General features: G+C 49.3%; 1 protein-coding gene across 4 annotated transcripts in view; it reads left to right on the top strand.

The window, feature by feature from the left end:
• Positions 1 to 4362: 4362 nt before the first annotated feature.
• The window catches only part of UXS1 (UDP-glucuronate decarboxylase 1), a 97420-nt gene continuing 77345 nt past the window's right edge, over positions 4363 to 24437 (top strand). For 2 of the 4 annotated variants that reach the window (XM_087426319.1, XM_087426318.1), the window contains exon 1: positions 4363 to 4510. In XM_087426319.1, the coding sequence (XP_087282445.1) occupies positions 4417 to 4510 (94 nt within the window). In that variant the 5' untranslated portion in view covers positions 4363 to 4416. Of the gene's footprint in view, positions 4511 to 5161; positions 5435 to 24437 lie in introns of those variants that run through there. The other 2 variants (XM_087426321.1, XM_087426320.1) reach the window with 1 other exon arrangement.

Raw genomic sequence — 24437 nt, 5'->3', positions numbered from 1 at the left:
CTAATATCCCTTAATGAAGAATCTCAAATAATTTATATAGATATTACACTCTCAAGGAGGTGGAGCATAACTCCCCACTCCTTACATGAGAGCCGTGCAGAGTGACTTTCTTCCAAAGAGAACAGAACGGAAAAGGGAAAAAAGTGTAACTGTACAGTGGAGAAACCTGACAACACGACCTCAGCCAGGCAATCAAGGTCGACATCCACAGTCATAAACCATGTTGCCAATATGAAGTCTTGATATGAAGTGATATAAGTCCTATATAATGCAAGATGTTAATAACGGGGGAATGGATGTGGGTATATGCAGACTCTCTGTATTGTCTCATTTTTTCTGCAAATCTGAAACTGTTCTAAAAAAAAGAGTCTAGTTTTAAAAAGACACATAGAAATGGGAATGTTAGATATGCAATTTCAAGTTATTTATGTTGATATGATATTAAACCCTCCTGTCTCCCTGAGCCTGAGGTAAGGTCTTAATAATAAGTGCACTCGCTTATTCTGGTGCGACAGTGGGGTGGGAAACAAAGCAACAGGGCAGAGAACCCCCATCTATCTCTCTCCTGAGACCAATGGGAGGGAGTAGCATCCTCCAGGAAGGGACTCCAGTGCAGGCATTATGACCAGCAGGAGAACAGCAGAGCCCAGGCAGAGCTGGCACAGCCCCGAGGAGCAGCTTCATGACAGGCAACTCAGGAGCAGACGTGAGACCAGGCCTCTCTCAGATTCCTTAGAAGAAGGTGTGACAGTCAAGGTCTAGACAGGAAAAGTATTCGAAACAGACAGAATTTAATATAGAAGTTTGTTTGCAGAGCCGTTGGAAGGGTTAAAAAGAGCAAAGGGAGAAGGGTGATCCTGGAGGATCAAGGAAGAAAGGTGTGATACCCAGAGATCAGAAGCTGCAAATGCCTGTGGGCAGTCAGCTCTGGGTCAGCCCAGAAGAGAGGTCTTGATTCTGGGGGATGGATGTCTGAAAAGGTGCTGCTTCACTCTGGGCTGCTGGGGTCCAGAATCACCCACCCTCGCTGTGGCTATGGCCAGTGCTAGCAACTTCCAGGAGCCACTAGCAATGGCCATGCTGGAAGAGCCAGAAGCAGGTCTTTTCTTCCGCTGGGCTTCCACCAGGGCTTCCTACTGGCAGAACTTACCAGGGAGCATGGAAGACGCAGTGTACACACTCCTTGTGCCGGAGACCAGAAGTGCAGATGGAGGCTGAGACATCTGGTAAATAGCCAACAGAGACAGTCACCTTTTTTGAAGGTATGATTGACTTGGTTTGTACTAAGCCTTGAGGCCTTCAGAATCTTTCCTTTCCAACATTATTTATATCGTTTCTTCTTGTTCCCTGCTCCTCCAGCCAGACAAAGATCCCCACTGTGCCCTATGGGGTCCTTTCCCTCCCCAGTGTCCCTGCCTTTGCTATTTCCTGAGGGATGCTCCTGCCCAATGTGTGTAAGGAAAAATCTTACACATGCTTTCAAATTCAGCTCACGTAGCTCCTGTTCTGCAAAGCCTTCCTCTCACTGTTCTCACCTGAAAGCAGAGGAGTGCTGGTTAAAAGAAAAAGCCCTGATTTGTAGCAATCGCTCATTTCCATGGTATGAACACTCCCACTGGAGTTGTTAGCACTCAGCTTTGGTGAGCCTGTGCTAGCTGACCTGGCACACCACTCTCCCTGGAAGCATGTCTCTCTCTCTTGTGCAATTCCTTAGCCATCCGTCTGAGCCCGCCTCACAGCACTCACCACTTTCTGCCATGAATCATAGTTGTTTCTGTACACGTCTTCCCTCTCCTACAGAAAAGCGTCCTCGTGCAGGGGAACCGCAGGAGTTGAAACGCCAGCCCCTCACTCACAGCTATGTGGACAGTGACTAAACCCTCAGAGCTTCGGTTACTTGTCTATTACAGACAGCAGCCACCTACTCACAGGGCTGTTACAGAATCAAATAACACGTGAAAGCATCCGCATAACAGTCTCTGGCACATGATAGAAGTTTAATAAATGCGTTTTCTACTCTTCTTAGGCTTTTAACACTCTAGTAGTGTTAGGACACTCTAGGAACCATATTATGATTCATTTTTTAATTACCCCAAGTGTCAAGGACACTGCCTTGTAACTAGTAAAATGCTTGTTAATGTAGCCATTGAAAGAATGAAGCAGTTGATAGCAAGGGCAAAGTGAGGGTGGGGACGTGAGGCCAGAACCTGTTGCAGAAGCAGGGATGGGCTGGTTGGAAGAAGACAAGACAGAAGGGAGGACTGGAGCGCAGGGAACCGACCTGCCTGAGCCCACGGTTTCCCGATGAGCCTGGAGGGCCTCTTCTGCACCTCCTTTGCCTCAGGCCTTCTCGCCTCCACCGGGCGCACACTAACTGTTGTGTACTCCCAAATTCTGGCTTTGGCTGAGCTGGAAATCAGGGTCTTGGGCCACCACTAGCCTTCTGGGTGGTAATAATGACATGAGCGGTTACTTTGTAGCAGCTTATGGCATTTCCATATACTTAATCCAGTGGGGCAGGAGGAGTTGGCAATAGCGCATGGTGGCAGAAAAACCGCTCAACTAGGAATGCTGGGTTTTAAGGAGTTTTGTACAGAAATAGCATGTATTTCACAATTTCTGGCCTACTTGAATTGATAGATACCTATCAACTAAATCCCACCTGCAACCTAACGTGCTTGCAATTTGCTTACAGCTTCAGTTTGATTTTGCCGGTAGAGCAAGTGTCAAAGAAATCTTTTCTCATCTCTGCTCTCACCTTTCATCTAAGAATCATGGAATTATGGAATCGGAGGAGCTCAGGGCCCTACCTGCTCTAGACACTTCTCTGCAAAAATCATGGGTCTAACCCAAACTCAAAATGTTAATGATGAGGAGGCTAAGACTCAGACAAAAAACGGTTTGTTCCAGGCTAGCGTGCTCTGGCTCGCACGTCAGGTTCTCTCTGCCTCCAAAGGAAGTGTCACCTGGCAGCCTCCTGGGGTACTTCAGAGACGGACCTGGGCTTCTTGCAAGGCGGCCACTGCATTTGTGGGCATAGATAGCGGAGTGGCTCTTCCCTTAGCGAAACTGCTCAGCATGTTTCCTTCCCAATAAAGATTCTCCAGGCGTTAATGGGGAGACCTGGGATGGGGGAAGGTTGTATTAGAATCACAGAATCACAGCATTTCTGCTGTGTAGTTTGAAAGATGTAACATATTACTGTTTTGATTTATTGTTAGTTGTTTACTTTTCTTGGAGGTTTCTAACAAGGCTAAAGGAAGGTATGAGATTGTTAAGTATAGCAAAAGGGCCTGTCAGAGACACTGATGACTGCTCTGATTTCTCGCTGTGGCTGAACATTAGCAATTTTAGCCTGCAGCTCCCCAACACTTTCTGGGGTCTTTCTTGACTTGGCATCACACAGATCTGTGTGTACCATCTCTTCTCCTCTATGGGGACCAGGGTTCCCATGGATTTGATGAGCTTCTGGTATCTATGTATCCTTGGAGACACTTCCTCGCCTGTACCAGGCATCAATAAATGCTTATCAAAGAAATAAATTCAGGCACTACATATGCAATCAGTACACTACCACAATCACCTCCACAACGATTCCAACAAAAAGACTGGCATGAAACACACATGATGACATGTCCAGTGTTCTTCTCTAGGCAGAGACAAAGTGCGACTTCAGCCGTTCCTTTTCCTAGTTCGTCCTACCTTTATACCACTGGCATTACTTTTTTATAATGATACTAATAAACTCTTTATTTCTAAAAGAAAGACATCCCAGTCGATCATAGCAGAGAAAAAAATGCACCCGGTTTCGACTTGAACAGCGTTTAGTCATTAATCCTTTTCGCTGCCGCTATTGTAACTGAAAAAGCCAAGAAAACAGCCCAGAGAACCAGCCGACTTTCTGAGGGAGGCGTTCAAAGAACTTCAAAGACGAGGCCAAATTTAGCATAAATATTTCTTTTCATCGCAGTATGTGAGCGCCCACGGCGTGCCACCCGCTGGGCTGGGCTCGGAAACCCGGCGACCGCGGCCCCGCCCTCGGGGCTGGGGAGGCACCTTCCCGGTACACAGCCCCGCCGCGCTCGGGGCACAACACGCGGGACGCGCATGCGCCGCGCCGCGCCGCCGCCCCGGCGCCCCCGCCCAGCCACATTCTTCGAAAACCGAGGTGCGAGCGGCTGCAATTGCGCCTGCGGGGAGAGGAGGCGGAGGGGCGGGACGTTGGGTGGCGAGGCAGGGGGCGGGGCGGGGGCGGAGTCGCGCGTGCGCGGTAGCCCCGCCAGCAGGAAACCCGGCGCGCGGGGGCGGGGCGCGCGCTGGGGGCGGGGCTCTCCGGGGCCGCCGCCGCCGCCGCCGCGCTTTGTGCAGCAGGCGGGCCCCGCGCGGCAGGGCCCTGGACCGGCGCGGCCGCCGGGGATGGTGAGCAAGGCGCTGCTGCGCCTCGTGTCTGCCGTCGGCCGCAGGAGGATGAAGCTGCTGCTGGGCATCGCGCTGCTCGCCTACGTCGCCTGTGAGTGCGCGCCCGCGGCCGGCGGGGCAGCCCATTCATTCCCGCGCGCCGCGGCGGGGCCGGGGGGCGGCGGGCGGTGTGCGGCCCCGGGGCGGCCCTGCCGCGCGCTCTGCCTCCCGCCCCGGGCGGGACCTGCGCTTCCCGCTCCCACCCCCTTCCGGGGTGCGGACCCCTCCCTCTTCCACTCTCGCGGCGGAGCCGCCGGCCAACTCGGTGGCGGACCGCCGCCCGCTTAGGCCCCGGCGCGGAGACCCGCGGCCGGCGTGGGGCCCTTGCCCGGGCGCCGTGACCGCCGTCCTCGGCCGACCCCGCGCCGCGGCCCCAGCCCGCTGCCCCGCGTCCCCGCCCCGACGCTGGGACTGCTGTCCACGTCGTCCGGGAGCCGGAGAGGGTCCGGCCGGCGATGCCGGAGCGTGCCGCGCGGGGACACCCTGGGGACACGGGGCCGCGCGCCGCGCTGCTGAAGTAGGATGAAAATGCTGTTGCGGTTGGCAGAGCCCGGCTCCGACTGTTTGCTCCGCAGGAAAATTACTCAGCGTTTAACTCCTGGGGAGCCGAGTGTTGCCGGCGCGGGGTCCCGGGCGCGGCGGGTCCGCGCTCCTGGCCGGGCGGCCCGGCCCGGCGGCGCAGCGCGGGAGACCTCGGCGGCGCTCGGGGTGTGCGGTTCTCGCTTCTGTCGTTCCTCACGGCTGCCTGAGACAGGGCAGCAGCGGCGCTTTGCAGGCAGGTGCTGGACCGTGTGTCTTCTTGGAGGCGGAAACCGTCCTTGTAAAAATTGCTGCTATTAATATCTTACCAAGTACCAAAATTGGACCAGGAGTAGCTCCCAGTGTGAGGTCCGTTTGAATCCTAGCCACCAGACAGACACATACTGGAAGGAAACCACCTGCTAACGAGTTGAGTTACCAAGACCTGATTCCCGAGGTGAGAGGGGACTCGGGAAAGTGACGTCAGTTGAGTTTTAGGAAGACAAGTGTGGTGAAGACCCAGCCTGTGTAGTACAGCCCAGCTGCTCCAGGAGGGGGAGCCGAGGCAGCTCCTGCAGGGCGCCTGGTTGCTAGGCACGACTTCAGGCCGGGATAGGTGTTGGATGTGAGTGCTTTGCCGGGAGGAAGAGCTATTCTGAAGTGTGTGTGGTCAATCTTGAGTAAGAGAGCTGAGGCCCAAGGGGAAAGACCACTTAAAATTGCATGATTATTGTTATGACAATAATAATAATAATACCTAAATTTGCCGAGTGCTTACTATATATGTGCAGACATGAGTCTCTCTCGCTGTCTCCTTTTATTATCGCAGCAATCCTAGGAAATAGGAAATGTGATTATTCCCATATTAGAGGTGAGGAAATTAAAGCCGAGAGAAATTAGGAAAATTTACGGATGTTCGCACAGATGATAAGCTGTGGAGAGCCATGTTTTGAACCCAGAAAAGGCCAGGGAGCTGGGGGCTAGAACCCAGGTCTGCAGCAGGTTCAGTGTTGTTATGGGGGCTTCTAAAGTTAGACCAGAGGGGTTTTGAGTTAATAAGGTACGGGATCTAGGGAGCCATGGGAGGTTTTTCACCATTCATTCAATCAGGAAGTCCTGCGGAGTCCCTGTTGTTGTCTGTCACCATACTTGGTGCCAGGGGATGCCAAGGAGTGCAAAACACCTGGGCTGTGCCCTCATGGAATGGCGGGCAGTGGTTCTCAAACTGGAGTGTGCTTCAGGATCCCCCGGAGGGTTTTCAAAACACAGATTGCTGCCTCCCATCTCGAGTTTCTGATCAGTAGGTCTGGGGTGTGGCCTGACAATTTGCATTTCTAATAGCTCCACCTGGGAAGCTGTGGCTTGGTGTGGGGACCCCACTGGCCTAGAAGGTGAGGTGGCCATGAATTGGATTAATCACCCAAATAAGGGTTAAGTTATAGACGGTTACAAAGGAAAGGGAAGAGTTGAGGCTTGAGCTGAGAATTGAAGGATATAAAGGAGTTAATAGGGAGACATAGGAGGGAATGTGTTCCAGAAGGAACAGCATGTGCAGAGGTCCTGTGGCAACCCAGACCCCCCAGGCCCTTATAGTGGAATAAACTTGAAGAAGGCACCTTTGTGTTAAGTCTCTGAGGGTTTCTGGTTGCTTGTTGTCACAGCTTAACAAAGCCTGCCCTGACTGGTGCCCCCAGTGTTCAGGACCCCACCAGCATGGCCTTGGCACCTCTGTACCCCGTGTGCTGGGGACTTTTGAGCCCGTACAATCAAGAAACTCTTATTCTTTGGTTCTGGGAATATTCTTGAATTATTCTTTGGTTATCTCCTCCCCTCTGTTTTCTCTTTCTGGAATTACTGTTATGCCGATATAGAATTGCCTGGTCTAGTCCTTTTATTTTCCATTTTCTTTCATTTTAAAGTTTTGCTCTACTTTTTGGAATCTTCCTCATCTTTTATTCTGACTTTTCTAGTGATTTTAAAACAATTTTTTATTTTTGCTATCATTTTTCATTTTTAAGAGTTCTTTTTTGCTCTCCGAATTTTACAAAACTGAAAAAACATGGTCTTCGTTTCATGGTGGTGTTTTCCTCATGGTAGTTCTGTTTGTTCAGTTTTCTTCTCACAGGAGAGTCTCTCCTCCAGGTGGCTTCCCCCTTCCTCCTTGGCTTGCCGTGCCCTCGGGGGTCCTCTGTGGTTGGGTGACGGTGTGGGCGCTGGAGCCCCGCTGCCCGTGGACTGTCGGCGTGTCACTCACGGGGAGCCCGACCCCAGTACCAGGTCTGTCCTCCGGGCTGTGGTGACATGGCTCTCCCAGGCCCCTGCTGGGCGGGGAGCCCGGCTGCCCGCCATCTGGGAGCACAGTGGGGAGAGGGCTGCTGGGCTGAGCAGTACCTTGCGCATCGTTCTGGTTGGCCAGGGGCTCCCCGGTCCCAGACCCCCATCCTCCCCTCCGCGGAGATGGAGCTGCCCGTCTTCTGCCCGGGGCAGGGAGCAGAGCTGGCAGTCGTGCGGCTGTTTGGACAGATTTGAAAGTCAGGCCTCCTGTCGTCGCTGCCTTGTCACTCCATTTCCAAGTGCACCAGCGTGACCATTCTCCACCCTTCCTAGGTTTAACCTGGACTTTCCCAGTGCCCTCCTCGGGTTCTTGTAATTCCTCTGCCCTCATCCGTCTTCTTTTCACCTCCAGCAACATTTTGTTTCCCTTTTCCCTGTCCACCTAGGTTTATACCTTAAACAACAAGAACAAAAAAGAAATCTATTTTTTGACATTTTAGTGGACATTAGGAGCCATTATCTTTTCACCTTTAGCTCTTGAAAACCTGACATCTAGTAATACTTATTTAGTTTTTGGTGTATCATGGATTTTGTTGTAGTGACATTTTATTTGTGGTACCTTTTTTTTATTGATGTAATGGACAGGTAACGTGATACTAGTTTCAGGTGTATAACAGTGATTCCATATTTGTATGTATTGTGAAATGATCACCACAATAAATCTTTCACCATATGTAGTTACAGAAAATTTTTTTGTGTGTGGTACCTTTCTTTCCTGTCCCTGTTATTCCACTGAAAAGAAGACAGTAAATTAAAGCCTGAGAAGCATATGAAAGCATGTTTTATGCACGTCAGCGTTGCGTGTGTGATAACAGACTCAGGCTTCTCTGAGTTGGGACTTGGGTTAGGATAGCTTTGACCTGAGTCTCCTCAGCCCCGCGTGACTGGCAGTGGCCTCATAAAGTCACTCAGTAAACGTTCGCTGGCCTGCTGCCCGGAGGAGACATAGCGAGTGAGACGCCCGCCCTCTCGCCGCCAGCAGACTCCAGGGAGAAAAGTAGGGAAAATCAGGCAAACGATAGCGTAGGTGGTGTTTCCAGATGAGCCTGAACATCAGGATTCCCAGAGTGCGGTTCCCGGGAGCCCCTCAGACATGGGCAGCAGGAGCCCCGACTCTGCGTCCCTCCCTCGTTGGGCTTGGGAGCACAACCTGGAAGTTGTGTTGAACCCTCGGCGTTTTAGGAATTTCCATACCTATTTTGTATTCTTCTTAGTGAAAGGATAGTTCGGTGAACACCCAAATAATCCGCCACCTACAGTCACTGGTTCTTTTTTTCCACATTTGCTCTTTCTCTGTTTTTAATATATTTTTTATGTTGAAATATTTGAAAGTTGCAGACATAGTAATACTTAACCTTTAAATACTTTATATCTCAAGAGTAAAGGCATTCTTCTAATAATCTTATCGTTATCATACTCTAAAAATTACCATAAATAGTATCATTTACTATGCAGTCCACATTTGAATTTCCCCCAGTTGTACCATAAATGTCTTTTATAGCCTTTTCTGTTGTGTTTTTTTTTTTTGTGAGGAGGACTAGCCCTGAGCTAACACTTGATGCCAATCCTCCTCTCTTTGCTGAGGAAGATTGGCCCTGGGCTAACATCCGTGCCCATCCTCCTCTACTTTATATGGGACGCCGCCACAGCATGGCTTAACAAGTGGTGCGTTGGTGCACGCCTGGGATCCAAACCTGCGAACCCTGAGCTGCTGCAGCAGAGTGTGCACTTAACCACTGCGCCCCTGGGCCGGCCCCTAGCCTTTTCTGCTTTTTGTTTTTAAATCTAGGATCCAGTCAGAGTTTACATGTTGCGTCTCGCTGTTATGTCTCTAACTTTTTTCGTTTCTCATGACGTTAACCTTTTGAAAAAGCCCAGGCCTGTTGTCCTGTAAAATGTCCCACATTCTGGATTTATCTGATTATTTCCTTATGATTAAATTCGGTCAGACATTTTTTTGTGATAAAGGTTGTTGAGTTGCATTACATCAGGGGTGTCCCACCATCGGTGATGATGAGTTTGATGCCTGGAAGGGACGGCCATCACAGCACTTTTAGAGGAACATTTCCCAGTACACAATGTGTGGGGTGATTCTTGGAGACTGGGTGGTCCTATTGCCTCCTCCTCTTCTGTCTGTCAAATCTCCCCTGTGTCCCCTATAAGGACACTTATCACTGGATTTAGAGCCCAACTGGATAATCTTGGATGATCTCTTGGTCTCGAGATCCTTAGTTACATCTGCAAAGACCCTTTTTCCAAGTAAGGTCGTATTCAGGTTCTAGGAATTAGGATGTGGACATATTTTGGGGGGACCACCAATCAATTTACACCCCCCTGCCTTTTTTTAAATCGCTGTGGACTCACAGATTCTTTTAGTCTTTGAGTACTTCCTTGATCTCCAGCTGCTCCAGGCTTGTCTTGTTCTTCCCTGCCCCAAACCTGGAATCAGCGTTTCTCCAAGGAGCCCTGCTTGCTTTCAGTGGAGAACGTTGTTTAGAAATCCGGGTCTGAGCACTAGCTGTGCCCATTGCTACTGAGGTGTCATTGCTTCCCCCTCTTTCAGTGGACAGAGCCTGGAAATGTACATGTTTTTTTCCAATCATGAGTTTATGCCAACCGATACCCCCAATTAATCTTAACAGGTTTCTTCCATACTTTCCCCCATTCCATATTGCTATTCCCATTTTTCCCACAATGAAAATCTTGTTTCTAACATCAGTAAAAACCCCTTTACTCTATACTGCTACCGTACAAACAGTTTCAGAATTGCTACATCACTGCCACTACCAACAACAAACTTAAGAATATTCAGAATTTCTTTGTAGTTCTTTTGGTCGTTAGAATATATCCCCCTAAGGAGCAATTAGAGTATTGTGTTCCAAAGCTACTTGAAATAATTTTTTTCTATGCCTCATACAAGTTAGGTTCATGTTTTTCTTTTTGTGTTCAATTTTAGAGTTTGCTCTTTTCTTTCTGATGGTTAAAATATGTAAACCATTTACATGGTTCAAAAGTCAAACGTCTCTTGTTGCAGTTTCTAGCTCTCCACCATGTTCCCATTTTTATCAGTATGTTTTATCATTCCTGCGTGTCTTTTTGCAAATATAGGCATTAGTCTGTGTGTATACATGCACAACTATTCATTTTTACCCAAAAGGTAACGTATTATATAGACTGTTTTGCCTCCTTTTTTTCCTGCTCAGTATTTCCTGGAAAGCGCTCCACAGCATTGTGTGGGGATCACCTTTGTTCTGTTTCCCAGCTGCATGGTACTCCTGTGTGTGTGCACTCAGTTTGTTTGACCGTCTCCTGTGGAAGGCATTTCGGTTATGGCGGATACTTTGCTGTTACAAACACTGCTGTGGGGATGAACTTGCACATGTGCTCCCACCGGCGATGGAGGGGCGGCTGTTTCCTCGCAGCTCCCCAAGAGTGTGTGGACAGATGTTTGCATTTTCACCGATCTGAAAAGTGGTATCTCCTTGTTTTAATTTGCATTTCTCGTATTATGAGTGTCATTAACCATCTTTTCCAGTGTTTAAGGGCTATTAATATATCTTTTCTTGAGAACTGTTCATGTTTTTGCCCATTTTTCTATTGAGTTTTTGGTTGTCTTTTCCCCCATTTTTAAGAACTCTTTATATATTGGGGATGTTAACGGTGCTTTATGAAGTAAACTGCAAGTGTTTTCTCATGCCTGATGTGGTATAGGGGAAAAATAATATCTGGTCTTGGTCTCTGTTCCTGGCACAGAGCTCATAAGACCCCTGGGATTTTCTGAGTGATAGGAGTCTTTCATTATTCATACTGGGCCCCTTTTGAGGGCGCCTGAGTTTATGCCAGTGCAGTGACTTAGGGTGGGGCCCCTAGATAGCTCAGGATGGGGCTGGTCACTAGAAAGACCAACCATGTGCTTAGAGAGCTGGCACTTCAGCCCCTCCCACCAACTCCAGGAAGAGGATTGAGGGGGGAGCTGGAGACTGAGCTATATAAAAACTCCTGAACAGTGAGATTTGAGCTTCCCAGTCGGTGAACACGAGGAGGTGCTAGAAGGGTGGTGTACCCTGCGAGGCTTGGAGGCTCCAATTCCTCCCCCATGCCTGTCGCCCTATGCGTCTGTTCCATTTCTCTGTTCCAGAATTGTGTCCTTTGTGATCAACCAGTAAGTGTAAGTGAACTGCTTTCCTGAGTTTTGAGCCATTCTAGCAAATTATTGAACCCAAGGAGGGGGTCGTGGGAACCCCTGATTTAGAGCCAACTTGTCAGAATATGGGTGGCCTCTGGGACTTGAGATCTGCGTCTGAGGTGGGAAGCAGTCTTGTGGGGCCCTGCCCTTAACCTGTGGGGTCTCATGCTAACGCCACATCGTTAGTGTCAGAATTGAATTGTTGGACGCCTAGTTGGTGTCCAGAGAGCTGGAGAATTGGTTGTTGGTGTGGAAAAAACCCACACATTTGGTGTCAGAAGTGTTCTGAGGATAGAAACAGATTATAGGAACTGGGAACCTTTGTTTTCAACAGTTTTCCTGTTTCCCCACAAGAAACTGGTCAAGGCATTCAGTGAGATACAGGAGCCCGGGGGCTGTGAAGGAATGCGGATGCCCTCAGGGCCCGGGGCTGCTGCTTAGAGGATGAAGAATGAAGTTGAAGGCAGAGGCACGCTGTGACCTTAGGCATGGAGGTGACAGGGCGCAAGGAGCAGAAGTCCTTTGGGTCCATAACGGCAGAACTTGAAGTCTGACCTGACAGTGACTTTGTTCAGTGAGATGAGTAAACGTTTGATGAGAATTCATGCAGCGTGAGAAGGTAGAGATTTTGACGAACATGCCCTAAATATTCAGACATTAGGGTGGGGCCAAATAAAATCAGTTTTGCATTTTGGGGTGGCCTGTCTAGCCTGAATATTGCACTCCGCTGTGTGCATCTCCTTACGTTTTGTAGATATGCTGGCGAATTTGAATGCTGGCGTGTGGTACCGCCGCGTAGGCCAAGAGAGGAAGAGCGCGTCTGTCGTGAAGTTGAAGAGCTTTCTTGAAGAGATGTCTGATAGGCAAGGCCGGCTGCCAGACCTCCGTGTGTACTGAACGCACGTTAATGCCTGTTTCCAGTTTTTTCTTGCTTTGTGTTCAGAGTTCCTGAAGGATAAATGAGGGGAGGGGTGGTTCAGGGTCAGCTGTCTTCTGGAAAGGGTGGTTTCACTTGCCCTCGTTCAGCTCATCCTATAACTTGGGGCAAGTTGTTTCCCTTGCTGTTTCAATTTTTTCCATTTACAGAGTGGAAATACTGTGTTCTCTTATACCTTGTAGATAATCCTTTTTAAAAAATACCATGAGGGGGGCCAGCCCAGTGGCGTAGTGGTTAAAGTTTGCATGCTCCACTTTGGCAGCCTGGGTTCGGGGGTTTGGATCCCGGGTGTGGACCTGCACCACTCATCAGCCAGGCTGTGGCAGCGACCTGTGTACAAAATAGAGGAAGATTGACACAGATGTTAGCTCATGGCTGATCTTCCTCAAGCACAAAAAGGAGGAAGATCGGCAATAGATGTTAGCTCAGGGCCAGTCTTCCTCAGTAAAAAAAAAAAAAAAACTGTGAGGAATTCAAAGAATGTCTTTAAAGAAATGATAGCTTTAGTTGATGAGCCAGCTGGGAAGAAAATGGTATATCCAGGTGTGAGTGTTACAAAGTAACGTGTGATGGAGGGACTGTCCTCAGGCGGGAAGGGCAGTGACAACAGGCAAGTGGGTGCTTCTCCGAGGGTGGGCCAGGGGTTTCCTTGTCTCTCATTTCGAAGGGCAGGAGTGAATTTCAAGTTAATCCACCATTTTCTTTTACTTTTTGGTTAAGCTTTTTATTGCTGTAACCAAAATAAATACGTGAAGTAAAGTGACAACAGGGAACACTTGAACCCCTTCGTAGTAGTCATTTTCAGGAGTCTGAATGTCCTAGAAAATGAACACAACTTTGTTAAGGTGGTGAGATTTTGGAGTTTTATTCTTAGTGTCTTTGAACTTTTTATGGTATTTTCAGAAATTGAAAACAAAACATGCTGGTTCTAAGTTGGAATTCAGTTGCCATACGTAATGTAGGTGACTTGGCTTCCGTTTATTTATTTGTTTTTAAAGATGCGAGCAGGCAGTGCGTTGCAGTGCGTTGTATCAGCAGCAGGAGACTGAAGGTGTGGGATGGCTCAGTTGTAATCAAGTGAGAGACTCCTGTTAATCTGACTCTCTTCACGGGGCCCATGACAGTTCTTGTGGAAATGGTCATTAGCTGTGAATGATACGGGGTCCTCATCAACGGTGGTTCGCAGCAAAACTTGTATGTAGCCAAGTCAGGATCTTAGTTCTTTTCATCCTCTTAGTTTCTTTAACATTCTTCTGTTAAAACGAATTTAATTCTGAATGTCCTGCTCCTCTTACTCCCAGTGCATCTTAATTATTTACAAGGCAAACTTTCTGTCCTGGGTTCTTAGTGCAGTGAAAGCCTCTCCCCCACCCCTCTCCCCCCACCAGGCTCTCTGGGTCCTCCTTAGGCTTCAGCTTGCCCTGCCCCTCCCTCTGCCCTGCCATGCTGGGGCTGGAATGCAGTGGGCGGAGTGACCTGCTTTCATCATCCTACTGTCTTGCAGGGAAGCGTGAGGGGGGTGATGCGCTCTCCCATTTTATAGATGGGGAAACTGAGGAACAGAGTGGTATGTGACCTGCCCAGCTCTTAGTCTGGCTACAGTGGTATTCCGTGGTGGTGCAGAGGGACCTGAAGGAACCCCAAGGCTGCGCCTACCCCCTTTCTTAGCTTGGGTGTAGGCTTTTAGTGAAATGTGTCCTGAAAGGAATGTTACACTTTGAGGCGGCCCTGGTTGGGAGCTACAAGGTGGAGGGGGCAGGAGGTACCGGGGCTTTGCGCTTGTCTTCTTGGTGGGTAGTCAAGCTGCTTCTGGTGCTCCTGTTTGGCCCTGCAGTGGGGCTCTCTCCCCTTTCTTTACAACTCCAGTGTGGCTAATGGGGAGACAGTTTGTCTGGGCAGAGGGCCCAGGTTGTCAACTTGTCTGCATTGAAACCCCCACAGCCCAGGTTCCCCAACGTGGTTGTTTGGAATGCCCGTGCCTCTGGCCCAGCAGTAGTGTCTTGTCTAGGCCAGGGTGCTGAGTCTGCAGGGCCCGCAGTCCTTCCAGGTGGGAGTGTCTCTCACCTGCACCTGCCACACGCACTTGCCCTGCTGGTCCCACCCTGCCATGCCCCCACCCCTCGCCTCTGACTGCCAGTGCTCCCTAGAGGCCTGCCAAGGCACCTGCCTACCCACTCTCACCCTTCCCCTCCCACACTCTCACCTCCTCCTCCTCACACACCCACCTCACCTGCAACCCTCTCCACTCACTTCCCCCTCCCCATCTCTCCCCTTGGCTCTCACCCCTCCTTGCAGGAACACCCCACCCTCCACCTGCCCCCACCGCCTTCTCCCTTACCTTCTCCCACGCCCGTCTTCTCCCCTCTCTGCCTCCCTCGCTCTCGCCCCTTCCTCATACACACACCCCACTCTCCACCCACCCCCTCACCTGCTACCCGATTTTCCCCTCGCACATACCCCCTCCCATTGCCCCCCTCACTCCCAATCTCCCCCACACCCCCTTTCCTCACACTCTCCTGGACTCTGCCATCCCTGATAAACGCTGTGGGTAGAAGGCTGGCATCTTCGCAATGTGTTAGGGTGACTTACAGACACAGCTGTTCCCCAGGGTTCTGTCTCTGTGGATGACCGCGCCACTGCTGGGAAATCAGCCCAGAGCACCCAGTGGCCCTGGTCACTTGGAGTGTGGCACGCCTGGCCTGCACGTTGGCTGTGGCATGCTGGTGGGCGGCGTCCCTCAGTCTAGGTGTGCGCACCTTCCATGCCAGCGGCCGTCCTAGGTCGTCCTGCTCCTTCTTTCTGTCTCCACACCTTTAAACACAAGGTGAAAGGGCTGGCTTAAAACCACCGTTAAGATTTTTAAAGCTCCCATTTAAAAATTACAAAATAATTTGGAAATAGGAAAATAATGTGCTCAATGTGGAAAAACTAGAGAATGAAGTGCAAAGAAGATAAAATCACAATCCTGATAATTTTAGCGTATTAAAATGTCTCACCATACGGAAACAGTGATGTCTCTTCATTTAGTGGGATCTTTCTTTTTGGCCCTCACTAAAGTTTTATAATTTCTTTCATGTAGGTTTTGTACATTTTCTGTGAAGTTTATTTCTATCAAGTTTCTCTTTAGCATTCTAAATAAAGATCCAATAGCACATATGTTATTAACAAAACAACTTTTCAACAGCAAGCCACAAAATTAACCCCAAAGCTATGTTCCATTTTTGAAAAATTTTTCCTCTGCCTTTTGCACTAATCCTTATATGTACATGTTTTTTCCCATCTCGTTCTTAGTCATAACGTTCTCCTTTCTAAAAGAAGTTAGTATAACTTGACATGTAGCGTCCTATCTTCACATTCTGAGTTTGGTTACAGGATAGCTCCTCCCTCCACTGGAAGTTGTGGTGAGGAGTCTGAATTTACTTTTTCTTCCTAGCTAGTTTTCTTTAAACCTTGTTTTTTTTCGCTAGCTTTCTTTGCCTTAGGCATTCTAAAAATAGATTCATCAACCGTTATTATCAGTGGTGTTCATTCAAAGCTGGTTGAAAAGGAAGTGTTTGCAGCAGAGCTGTTGCTGTCAGCAGTTTTCAGCAGATTCATCATCGACTTGGCAGCAGATGTGTATTGAGTGGCCTGCTCTTTGCGAGAGGCTGGAAATGTGCTGCCTTCTCCTGACTTGTGCTTTCACTGAGAAGTGGCTGGTCCGAGGGGAAGGGCGCAGGGTCAGTTTCAGTGTGCACCCGTGAAAAGGCGGTTTGGGCTCCTTTAATCCCTCTCCCCAGGCGGCCCTCCTGGCTGGTGCTGGGATGGGCTAGGAAAGATTCCCCCCTGTGTTGCTCTCCTTTTCTTTAATGAATCTGTTGCTTCTTTCCATTAGAAAACTAAGGAGATACATTCGTTTGATAGTCTCGGGGAAGTCTATTTGATTTGCTGTTGTTCGAGAGAAGAATATTGCCACATTTCCTTAGGTTGAGCCTCCATCTAAGTGGAAAAAAAGCAAAAGAAATAATGTGGCTGCTTTTTCAACTGTATCACGCCGGACATCTATTGGTATTTGTGAAGTTGGAGGGGAGGAGCGGAGGGGAGAAAGGAGAGTCCACTTGTTGTCATTCGTCTTGGTGTCTAGTGATTTGAAGAAGCCAAGTGCATGTTTGCTTTCTGGAGATCAGGAGTGGTCTAACAGTTTTCTTTCTGTCTTTCTACCCCCTTCTGCAAATTGATGCTATTGTCTAGTATTTCAGATTAAGGGGTTTTTGAAAGTTTACTTATTAAATAGTAATACTGTGCACTACATCCTTGAGAATATGTTTGAGTGGAACATGTTTACAAATTTATTGGTGTCCTGCTGCAGAGAGGCAGGAGTAACTTTCTCACGTGAAGATTTGCAGATAGAATGTATCTTCATTTCAGCTGTAGGAAGTAGTCACGTAATTGTTATGACATAAGGGAAATTGTACAAGTAGCTTTCTTTCGATAGATTGTTGTCTCTGAGTCCTGAGTTGAGTTGGAGAATCTGGAAACTAAGGTGTTAGGTGGTTAAGGATAGTTTACAGTTCGGATAGTAAGGTGCAAACGGTATTGATATTTATGTTTCTTTTTGAGGCTTAGTTTTAATTCATTAATTTTAACATCCAAACGACATGGAAGCGTTTGGAAGACCCTTCTCCTTCCTCTTTCTGCTTCCAGCTAACCCTGTTTTGCTTTCCATGGGTTACTGGTTCACAGTTTAGTACTATATGAATCATCTAGATAGTTTCCTTTGCAGTCTGTGTTCATAAAATATTTTTAGGTGCTTTTAAAATGTAAGTGGTTTTATACCGTTGAGTTTTCTGTGATTTGCTTTTTTACTTAATGTATGGAGAAAATCTCTCAGTGCAGAGATCTACCTCATTCATCTAAGTGGTTGCGTAGAACTCAGTGGTAGGTATATCATAGCTTGTCCTCATTTATTTATTTATTTTTTGTGAGGAGATCAGCCCTGAGCTAACATCTGCCAATCCTCCTCTTTTTGCTGAGGGAGACTGGCCCTAGGCTAACATCCATGCCCATCTTCCTCCACTTTATATGGGACGCCGCCACAGTGTGGTTTGACAAGCAGTGCGTTGGTGCGTACCGGGGATCCGAACTTCTGAACCCCGGGCTGCCGCAGCGGAGCGCGCACACTTGACCCCCTGTGCCACCGGGCCGGCCCAGCTTGTCCTCGTTTAAATTAAAGGAAGGCTTTGCATGGCTGAGGGCTTCAATGGGAGAATTCTTTTCCTTCAAAGTGTTGTTCTTACAGCTTTCTTGAATAAGAGTGAAGCCCCTTAAGGATGTAACTCAATATTTAGAATTTTTTTCCAGTTTTATTGAGATATAATTGACATACATCACTGTATAAGTTTAAGGTATACAGCATAGTGGTTTGACTTACGTATATTATGAAATGATTACCACAATAAGTTTAGTTAGCATCCATCAGCTCATATAGATACAACAGAAAGAGAAAGCAGAAAAAGAAAAAGAAATTTGTTTTCCTTGTGATGAGAATTCTTAGGATTTACTCTTAACAACTTTCATATATATCGCAGAGCAGTGTTAATGTAGTCACCATGCTGTACATTGCATCCCTAGGACTTATTTATCTTGTAACCGGAAGTTTGTACCTTTTGACCACTTGACTCCAATCCCCCCCTCCCACCCCCGCCTTGCCTCTGGTAACCACAAATCTGATCTCTTTTTCTATGAGTTTTTTTTTAGATTCTGTATATAAGTGAGACTATACAGTATTTGTCTTTCTCTGTCTGACTTATTTCACTTAGCATGATGCCCTCAAGGTCCACCCATGTTGTCACAAATGGCAGGGTTTGCTCCTTTTCTTTTTTTTATGGCTGAGTAGTATTCCGTTGTATATATCTACACCACAACTTCTTTATCCGTTTGTCCATTGATGGACACTTAGGTTGTTTCCATGTCTTGGCTGTTATAAATAATGCTGCCGTGAACATGGGAGTGCAGATATCTTTCAAGTTAGTGTTTTCATTTGCTTTGGGTAAATACCCAGAAGTGGGATTGCTGGATCATGTGGTATTTCTATTTTTAATTTTTTGAGGATCCTCCATACTGTTTTCCATAGTGGCTACACCAATTTACATTCCCACCAACAGTGCACAAGGGTAGAATTTTAAAGCTTTACCTTAAAGACTGTCTTGGATTTTTGGGGTTGTGTTGAAATTTTGTTTTAATCTTCACTCTGCTACAGTATTCACCTTGCAGAGCAATGTACAGGATAAACAGGACCGGGCCCCTGACCTTGGTGTGGGGGCAGAGACAGATGCTGGTGTAAGGCTCTGCAGTGGTACCCAGAAAGGATCAGAGAGGGCATCTGAGGGGATGGCAAGGCCCACACAGGGTTTGGAAAGATGACAGAACAGAGCTGGCCCACTGGGAGAGGTGGAGGGGAAGGGCCTTTGTGAAAAGGGAAAGAGCTGGGCCAGGGTTTGAAGTTGGAGCAAGTGCAGTGCACTCAGACAGAGGGGTTCGGTGTTGCAGTGGGGGAGACGGTGGGAGATTAGGCTAGGGGGTGTCAGGAAGGGTCCCTCAGGTGTCCTGCCCAGGAGCATGGGCAGGGAGAGCCCTGGGATTGGCCTGCATTTGGGAAGGGCCTGATGCACTCCTGCACCTGGTGTGTGGGGAAGCCGAGGAGGGCGCATTGGACACCCTTAGGAGGACAGAGAGTCGGATGCCATGATTATGCCAGGGCTGCATTGTGCAGAGCAAATATAATATAGAGTCCCTGCTCCTAAGTGTGTCCAGTGGAGCTCATGGGAACCCAGTGCTGAGCATGCTTGATCTCAGCACCACCGTGATTCCATAATCATGAAGCACAAAGATGATATAAGAAGCTCCAAGGCATCCCGTGAGTTAGGAGGGCTGGGGAGGGCTGAGTGCGCTCAGAACTATGCTGCCTGGCTTGCTGCAGGTGCTGGAGGAGTGGAACCAGGTGGACTGGGGGAGGGGCTGGGGCTGTGGGCCGGTGGAAGGCATCCTGTGGGGCTGGCATTAGGGTTGGGGAGGTGGGCCCATGGGACCCTCTACAGGGGCCTTCTGGAAAGACATTCCAGAATGTCTATATACTTTTTACCTCATCGTTTTAAATTTTCTGCTTTTGTTAAGTGTTGTAATGAACATAACGCAGTGGTACATATACACATATATGGGGCACGTGCTCAAGATTTTTTGATCATTGGAATGGGCCATCAAAATAGTTTGGAGAACTTGGAAATCTTGAGCAGGAAAATGACAAGAACAACAGCTTTCAGGACAAGTCACCTGGTGAGAAGGGAGAAGTGCCCCGTGGAGGCCGCAGAAACGGGAGGACAGTGATGGAGGTCATCCGGTCGTGCAGTGGCCAGAGCCTGGAGGAGGGGCCGGCACAGGGAGGGACGGGGACACGTTGAAGGAAGAGTCCTAATGGTCTGGCAGCCGCCTGGGAAGGAAGGGAAGGCAGTGAAGAGGAAGAGGGGACGTCTAGAATCGTGCCTACCGCGGCAGGAGTGTCTGGAGAGGGCTTATTTTGACATTGTCTCACTCTGTTGTCTTAACAAAAGGTGGCAGGTGTAGGAGGATTTGCGCTTGGGAGAGGAACAAAAGTAGGCTGTCTCCTGCAGAGGTTGTCAGATTGTGGGCGAATTGGTGTCACCTGGAGCACTTGTTAAAACCCAGGTGGCTGGGCCCCACCCTGGAGTTTCTGACTGGGGAGCCCGGGGCGGGGCCTGAGAATCTGCATTTCCATTAAGTTCCCAGGTGCGGCTGCTCCGGGACACACTTTGTGTAGCTCGGGTCTAAACAGCCGTTTGTCCTGTCCACCTGCAGAGGGTCCCTGTGGAAGAGAGTTCGCTTGTCCAGGCTTTTAAAACAGCAGTAGATTTCCTTGAGATCATAGTTAAGTGGTTTTGGGTTTCAGGCTTTTCTAACTTACCGGTTTGGGGGATTTTAATAGGTCACCCTATCCTTTGCAAGCCGTGATACCATGATCCAGCCCTGCCTGAACTAGACAGCACCACACCAGCATCCTCACAGAGGACGCTAAAAAGTGTCATATTTCAAACTTTCTTCCTGTGAGTTGCAGAAATTAAAATAACACAGCATTATAGAAAGCTCTTACCTCATAGACTTGCTTCTATGAATAAATATACATGCGTGTAGTTTTAAACGTGTATAGTTTTAAAAAGCAAAAATGGATTCTCCTACTTGTATTTTCTAAGTTGCCCTTCTCACTTAATAGTGACATTTTTGCACGTAGATTCTTTAAAGAGCCAGATGGCATCTACAAAGCCCACAGTTTCTTGCATTTTTAACCACTTTTTAAAAAAAGGAACATCTTGGGACAAAAAGGTTTCCCATCGGCATGTTGGTGTGATTTTATGAGGTCAGCCTGTGGGGAGGTGTGAGGCCTGGAAACGTGATTGTAGCTGAAGTTGGGGACTCGCAGCTGGGGCTGAAGGGGCTGCAGGCTGGGAGCAGAAAGGACTGCCGTGCCCTGCTCGGCCGGGGCGCTGGCCTGGGCAGGGCCTGGAGCGGGGCTGGTGTTTCAGGGAGGTCCGCCGCTGGGGCTGCTCGGCACCCCGCCCAGCCTTTTTATCTAGGAGAGTTTTCGTCCTGTGTAACCACTTAGGACAGACACAGGCCTGGGCGGCTGGGCAGGATTCAGGGTTTGGGCTTGGGCTCCTTCAGCTCAGGGAGTAGCCGGGGGTCCCCTTTCAGGGATGGCTTGCTGCTCTTTGATGTATCATTGCTGCCTGGCCTTTTGGCACCTGATTCCTTTAGTGGGAATAGAGGCTGGGACACTCCCTCACTTCTGCACCTCCCCTTTCTTGTTTGGAGAATTAAAAACAGAAAAATATCTGCTAATTTGAACCTTCTGATCCATTTAAACACATCTTTTAATGCTTTTCTTATTACAAGAATCATGCGTATTCTTATCTGCTTGGAAAAACATTTCAATGTACACTCTCAAACTTTCCCCAAGGGGAGTCAAATATTTGCTCCCTTCCAGTCCTAGAATTGTTGGGGTTTGTGGGAGGTGAGCAAGGGGGCGTCTTTCCCAGGTGTGTGTTGTGTTTTGTTTAGATGGGGCAGGCGGCATGGGTGGCTGCGGTGGGAGGATGTCCCCAGGACTTCGGCCTTGACCCCCACTTTCACCCCAGTGGCGAGTCTGCGCAGAGCTTTGCCTGTAATGGAGGGAGGCTGCACGAGCACTTGGTAGGGAATGCATCGGGTGGGGAGGCGCTTGGCTCTGTATCCGGGGTGATTTGAGGGCTGCCCTGGAAACATCTGAACATCAGGAGATAAAGGGGTGGGGACATACCTGTCTGTTCTGTGGTTCTGGTTATGTTTTGCTGCTTAACCAACTACTTCAAAACTTAGTGGTGGAGAACAGCACCGTTTATTGTGCTTATGGTTCCGTGGGTCAGGAGTTTGAGTGGGGACAGCTGCTCTCTGTTTTGTGACGTCTGGGACTTCACTTGGATGACTCACAGCTGAGGCTGGAGGATCCTCTTCCAGGTGGCTTCCTTGTGGGCACGTCTGGCCCCTGAGGATGGCTTGGCCAGGACTGGCTATTAGAGGCCCTGTGAGTGACCTGTCTGAGCTCGGGGTGGTCGGACTTCTTCCACAGGCCCAGGGCTCCATGAGCCAGTGTCCCAGCAAACGAGGTGGAAGTACACGCTGTTTATGACCAGCTCCAAAAGTCACATGGTGTCACTTCTGTTCTCCCCTGGGGTCAGAGCAGTCACAAGTCCACCGGCTTCAAGGGAAGGACACAGACACCCCACCTCCTGTTGGGAGGCCTGTCCAAGAATTTTTGGACAGGTTTTAAAAGTGCCAACAGGGAGGGTCTCCCTTTGTGTAGAAAGCCCAATGACACTGTACAGCTCTGCAGTGAGTGCTTGGCAGACAAACCAAGTCATAGCTCAGAGGAGGCGTTTTGTTATAATTAACACGCTCAGAAAACCTTGAGAGGAACAGTAAACAGAGTCACAGCAGAATGCATGCAGCAGCATCATACTTTAGTGTTACTGGAAATTTCTCTGCAAATAGTACTCCTTTTAGATGAGCTCAAGGTGCCCTGTGTGTGTACGGGGTTTCTATTTTGAATACTTCTCTAAACTAAAGTGTTCTTGACCTGAGCAAGTGGAAGGTTGGAACTGCTCTTTCCTCTCTGAAATGCAGAGCATCTTCAACATTCTAATAGGCTTTGTCATCCCCCACCCCCCACAAACACAAGGATTTCATGAGGTTAATGTTACTCAGTTTTGGTTTGAGCACGTCACACCCAGGGCATCCGAGGGTAGAGGATTAGCTTACAGGACAAGTTTGGGAAAAATCAAGATGCCTTTTTTCTGTGGAGGTGGGGGTAACTCTGGAGCCCGGACAGGCCACACAGGCCTCGGAGTGAGGCACTCACACTTAGAAGTGTTGGCACAGCTGTGGCTGGTCATTAGCCATGTCACCTGGAGCAAGTCACACAATATGCCTTTTGGCTCTGGTCTTGGGCTGTGAAGTGAAGGTAGTAAGATGACCTTGTGGTTGGAAATAGCAGAGTGCGGAAGGCCCGTCTGGGGTAGATGGCAGCGATATCACATTGCTGCACTCATGGTCATGTGCCTTGGCCTTATCATGAGATCCCCAGGGCTGTGGCCTCCACGGGGCTGGATGCAGAGGTCAGTGCCACGTTTTAATGAACCTTCGCCCTGCTAGCCTCAGGGGTCCCCACCTGCACCTCCGGCTGACGCTGGCCTTCCCAGCCTGGGCCTCCCTTCCGACTTGCCTGTTAGACATCTTTCACCTGGGTCACTCTAGGGTGTCTTGAACTGACCACATGCGGATCTCTACGGTTATCCCCTCACCCAGCTGCCCTCCACCTCTGGTGTTTGTGTGTGTGGGGGGGTGTGGGTGTGGGTGTGTGTGAGGAAGATTAGCCCTGAGCTAACATCTGATGCCAATCCTCCTCTTTTTGCTGAGGAAGATCGGCCCTGGGCTAACATCCGCGCCCATCTTCCTCCATTTTATATGGGACGCCGCCACAGCATGGCCTGACAAGCGGTGCGTCGGTGCGCGACCGGGATCCGGACTGGCGAACCCCGGGCTGCTGCAGCGGAGCGCACACTTAACCGCTGCGCCACTGGGCCAGCCCCCACCTCTGGTGTTCTTATCTTGTGACCTCATCCATTTCACAACCCTGCCCTGACCTCTCCGACCTCACCCAGTTATACCGCCCATCTCGAGACCTGCCTCCGCATTCTTTACTCTTGCCACCTTCTCCCTTGCCCCTCTGCCCTTCACCCCCCTGCTTCCTGTGCTGCTAATACACAGGCTGCCGTTCGTCACCCTCTGAATGATTGCTGTTCCCTACCAACTAGAGCCCAGCTGTCTTGGAATGCTACAGAAGGTAAAACAGTGGTGTCCGTGTTTGTTCATTAACAGAATCCCCTGGGGAGCTTGTTAAGAAAATAGCCCTCATGGCCCATCCCAACCCTGCAGCCTCATCTTGGGTCCCCAGGTACCTCTGCTGGCGTTGCCTCCTCCCCTTTCCTCCAAGGGCAGCTCCTTCAGAGCCCAGTAGACGTCCCTGCGCCCCTGCACAGTTCCGTGACCTGGCTCTCCCCCTGGGCCCCCAGGACTGGGGAGACTGCAGCCTTGGCTTCTCTGGTGTGTGTGGTCTATGGTGGCTGTGGGTTCTTTTCCCTCCAAGGACAAGAGCTCCCTGGGCTGGGATCGCCGCCTCACTCTGGTGTCTCTTAGAGCAGGGGCTGACCAACTGTGATCCCGGGGCCAAATCCAGCCCACCCGCAAGCTAGGGAAGTTTTAATTATTTTTAAATAGTTGGGAAAAAGTCAAAAGAAGAATGCCATTTCATAACACGAAGTTCAGATTTCAGCGTCCTTGAATAAAGTTGTGTGGGAGCACAGCTGTGCTTTTCCGAATGCGCTCTGTTTGCCCTGCGCTGGTGGACCTGAGTGGTTG

Source organism: Ceratotherium simum, chromosome 40, assembly GCF_057802395.1.
Source record: "Ceratotherium simum simum isolate JZ-2026a chromosome 40, ASM5780239v1, whole genome shotgun sequence".
Classification (NCBI taxonomy): Eukaryota; Metazoa; Chordata; class Mammalia; order Perissodactyla; family Rhinocerotidae; genus Ceratotherium; species Ceratotherium simum.
This window is presented reverse-complemented; position numbering and strand designations above follow the sequence as displayed.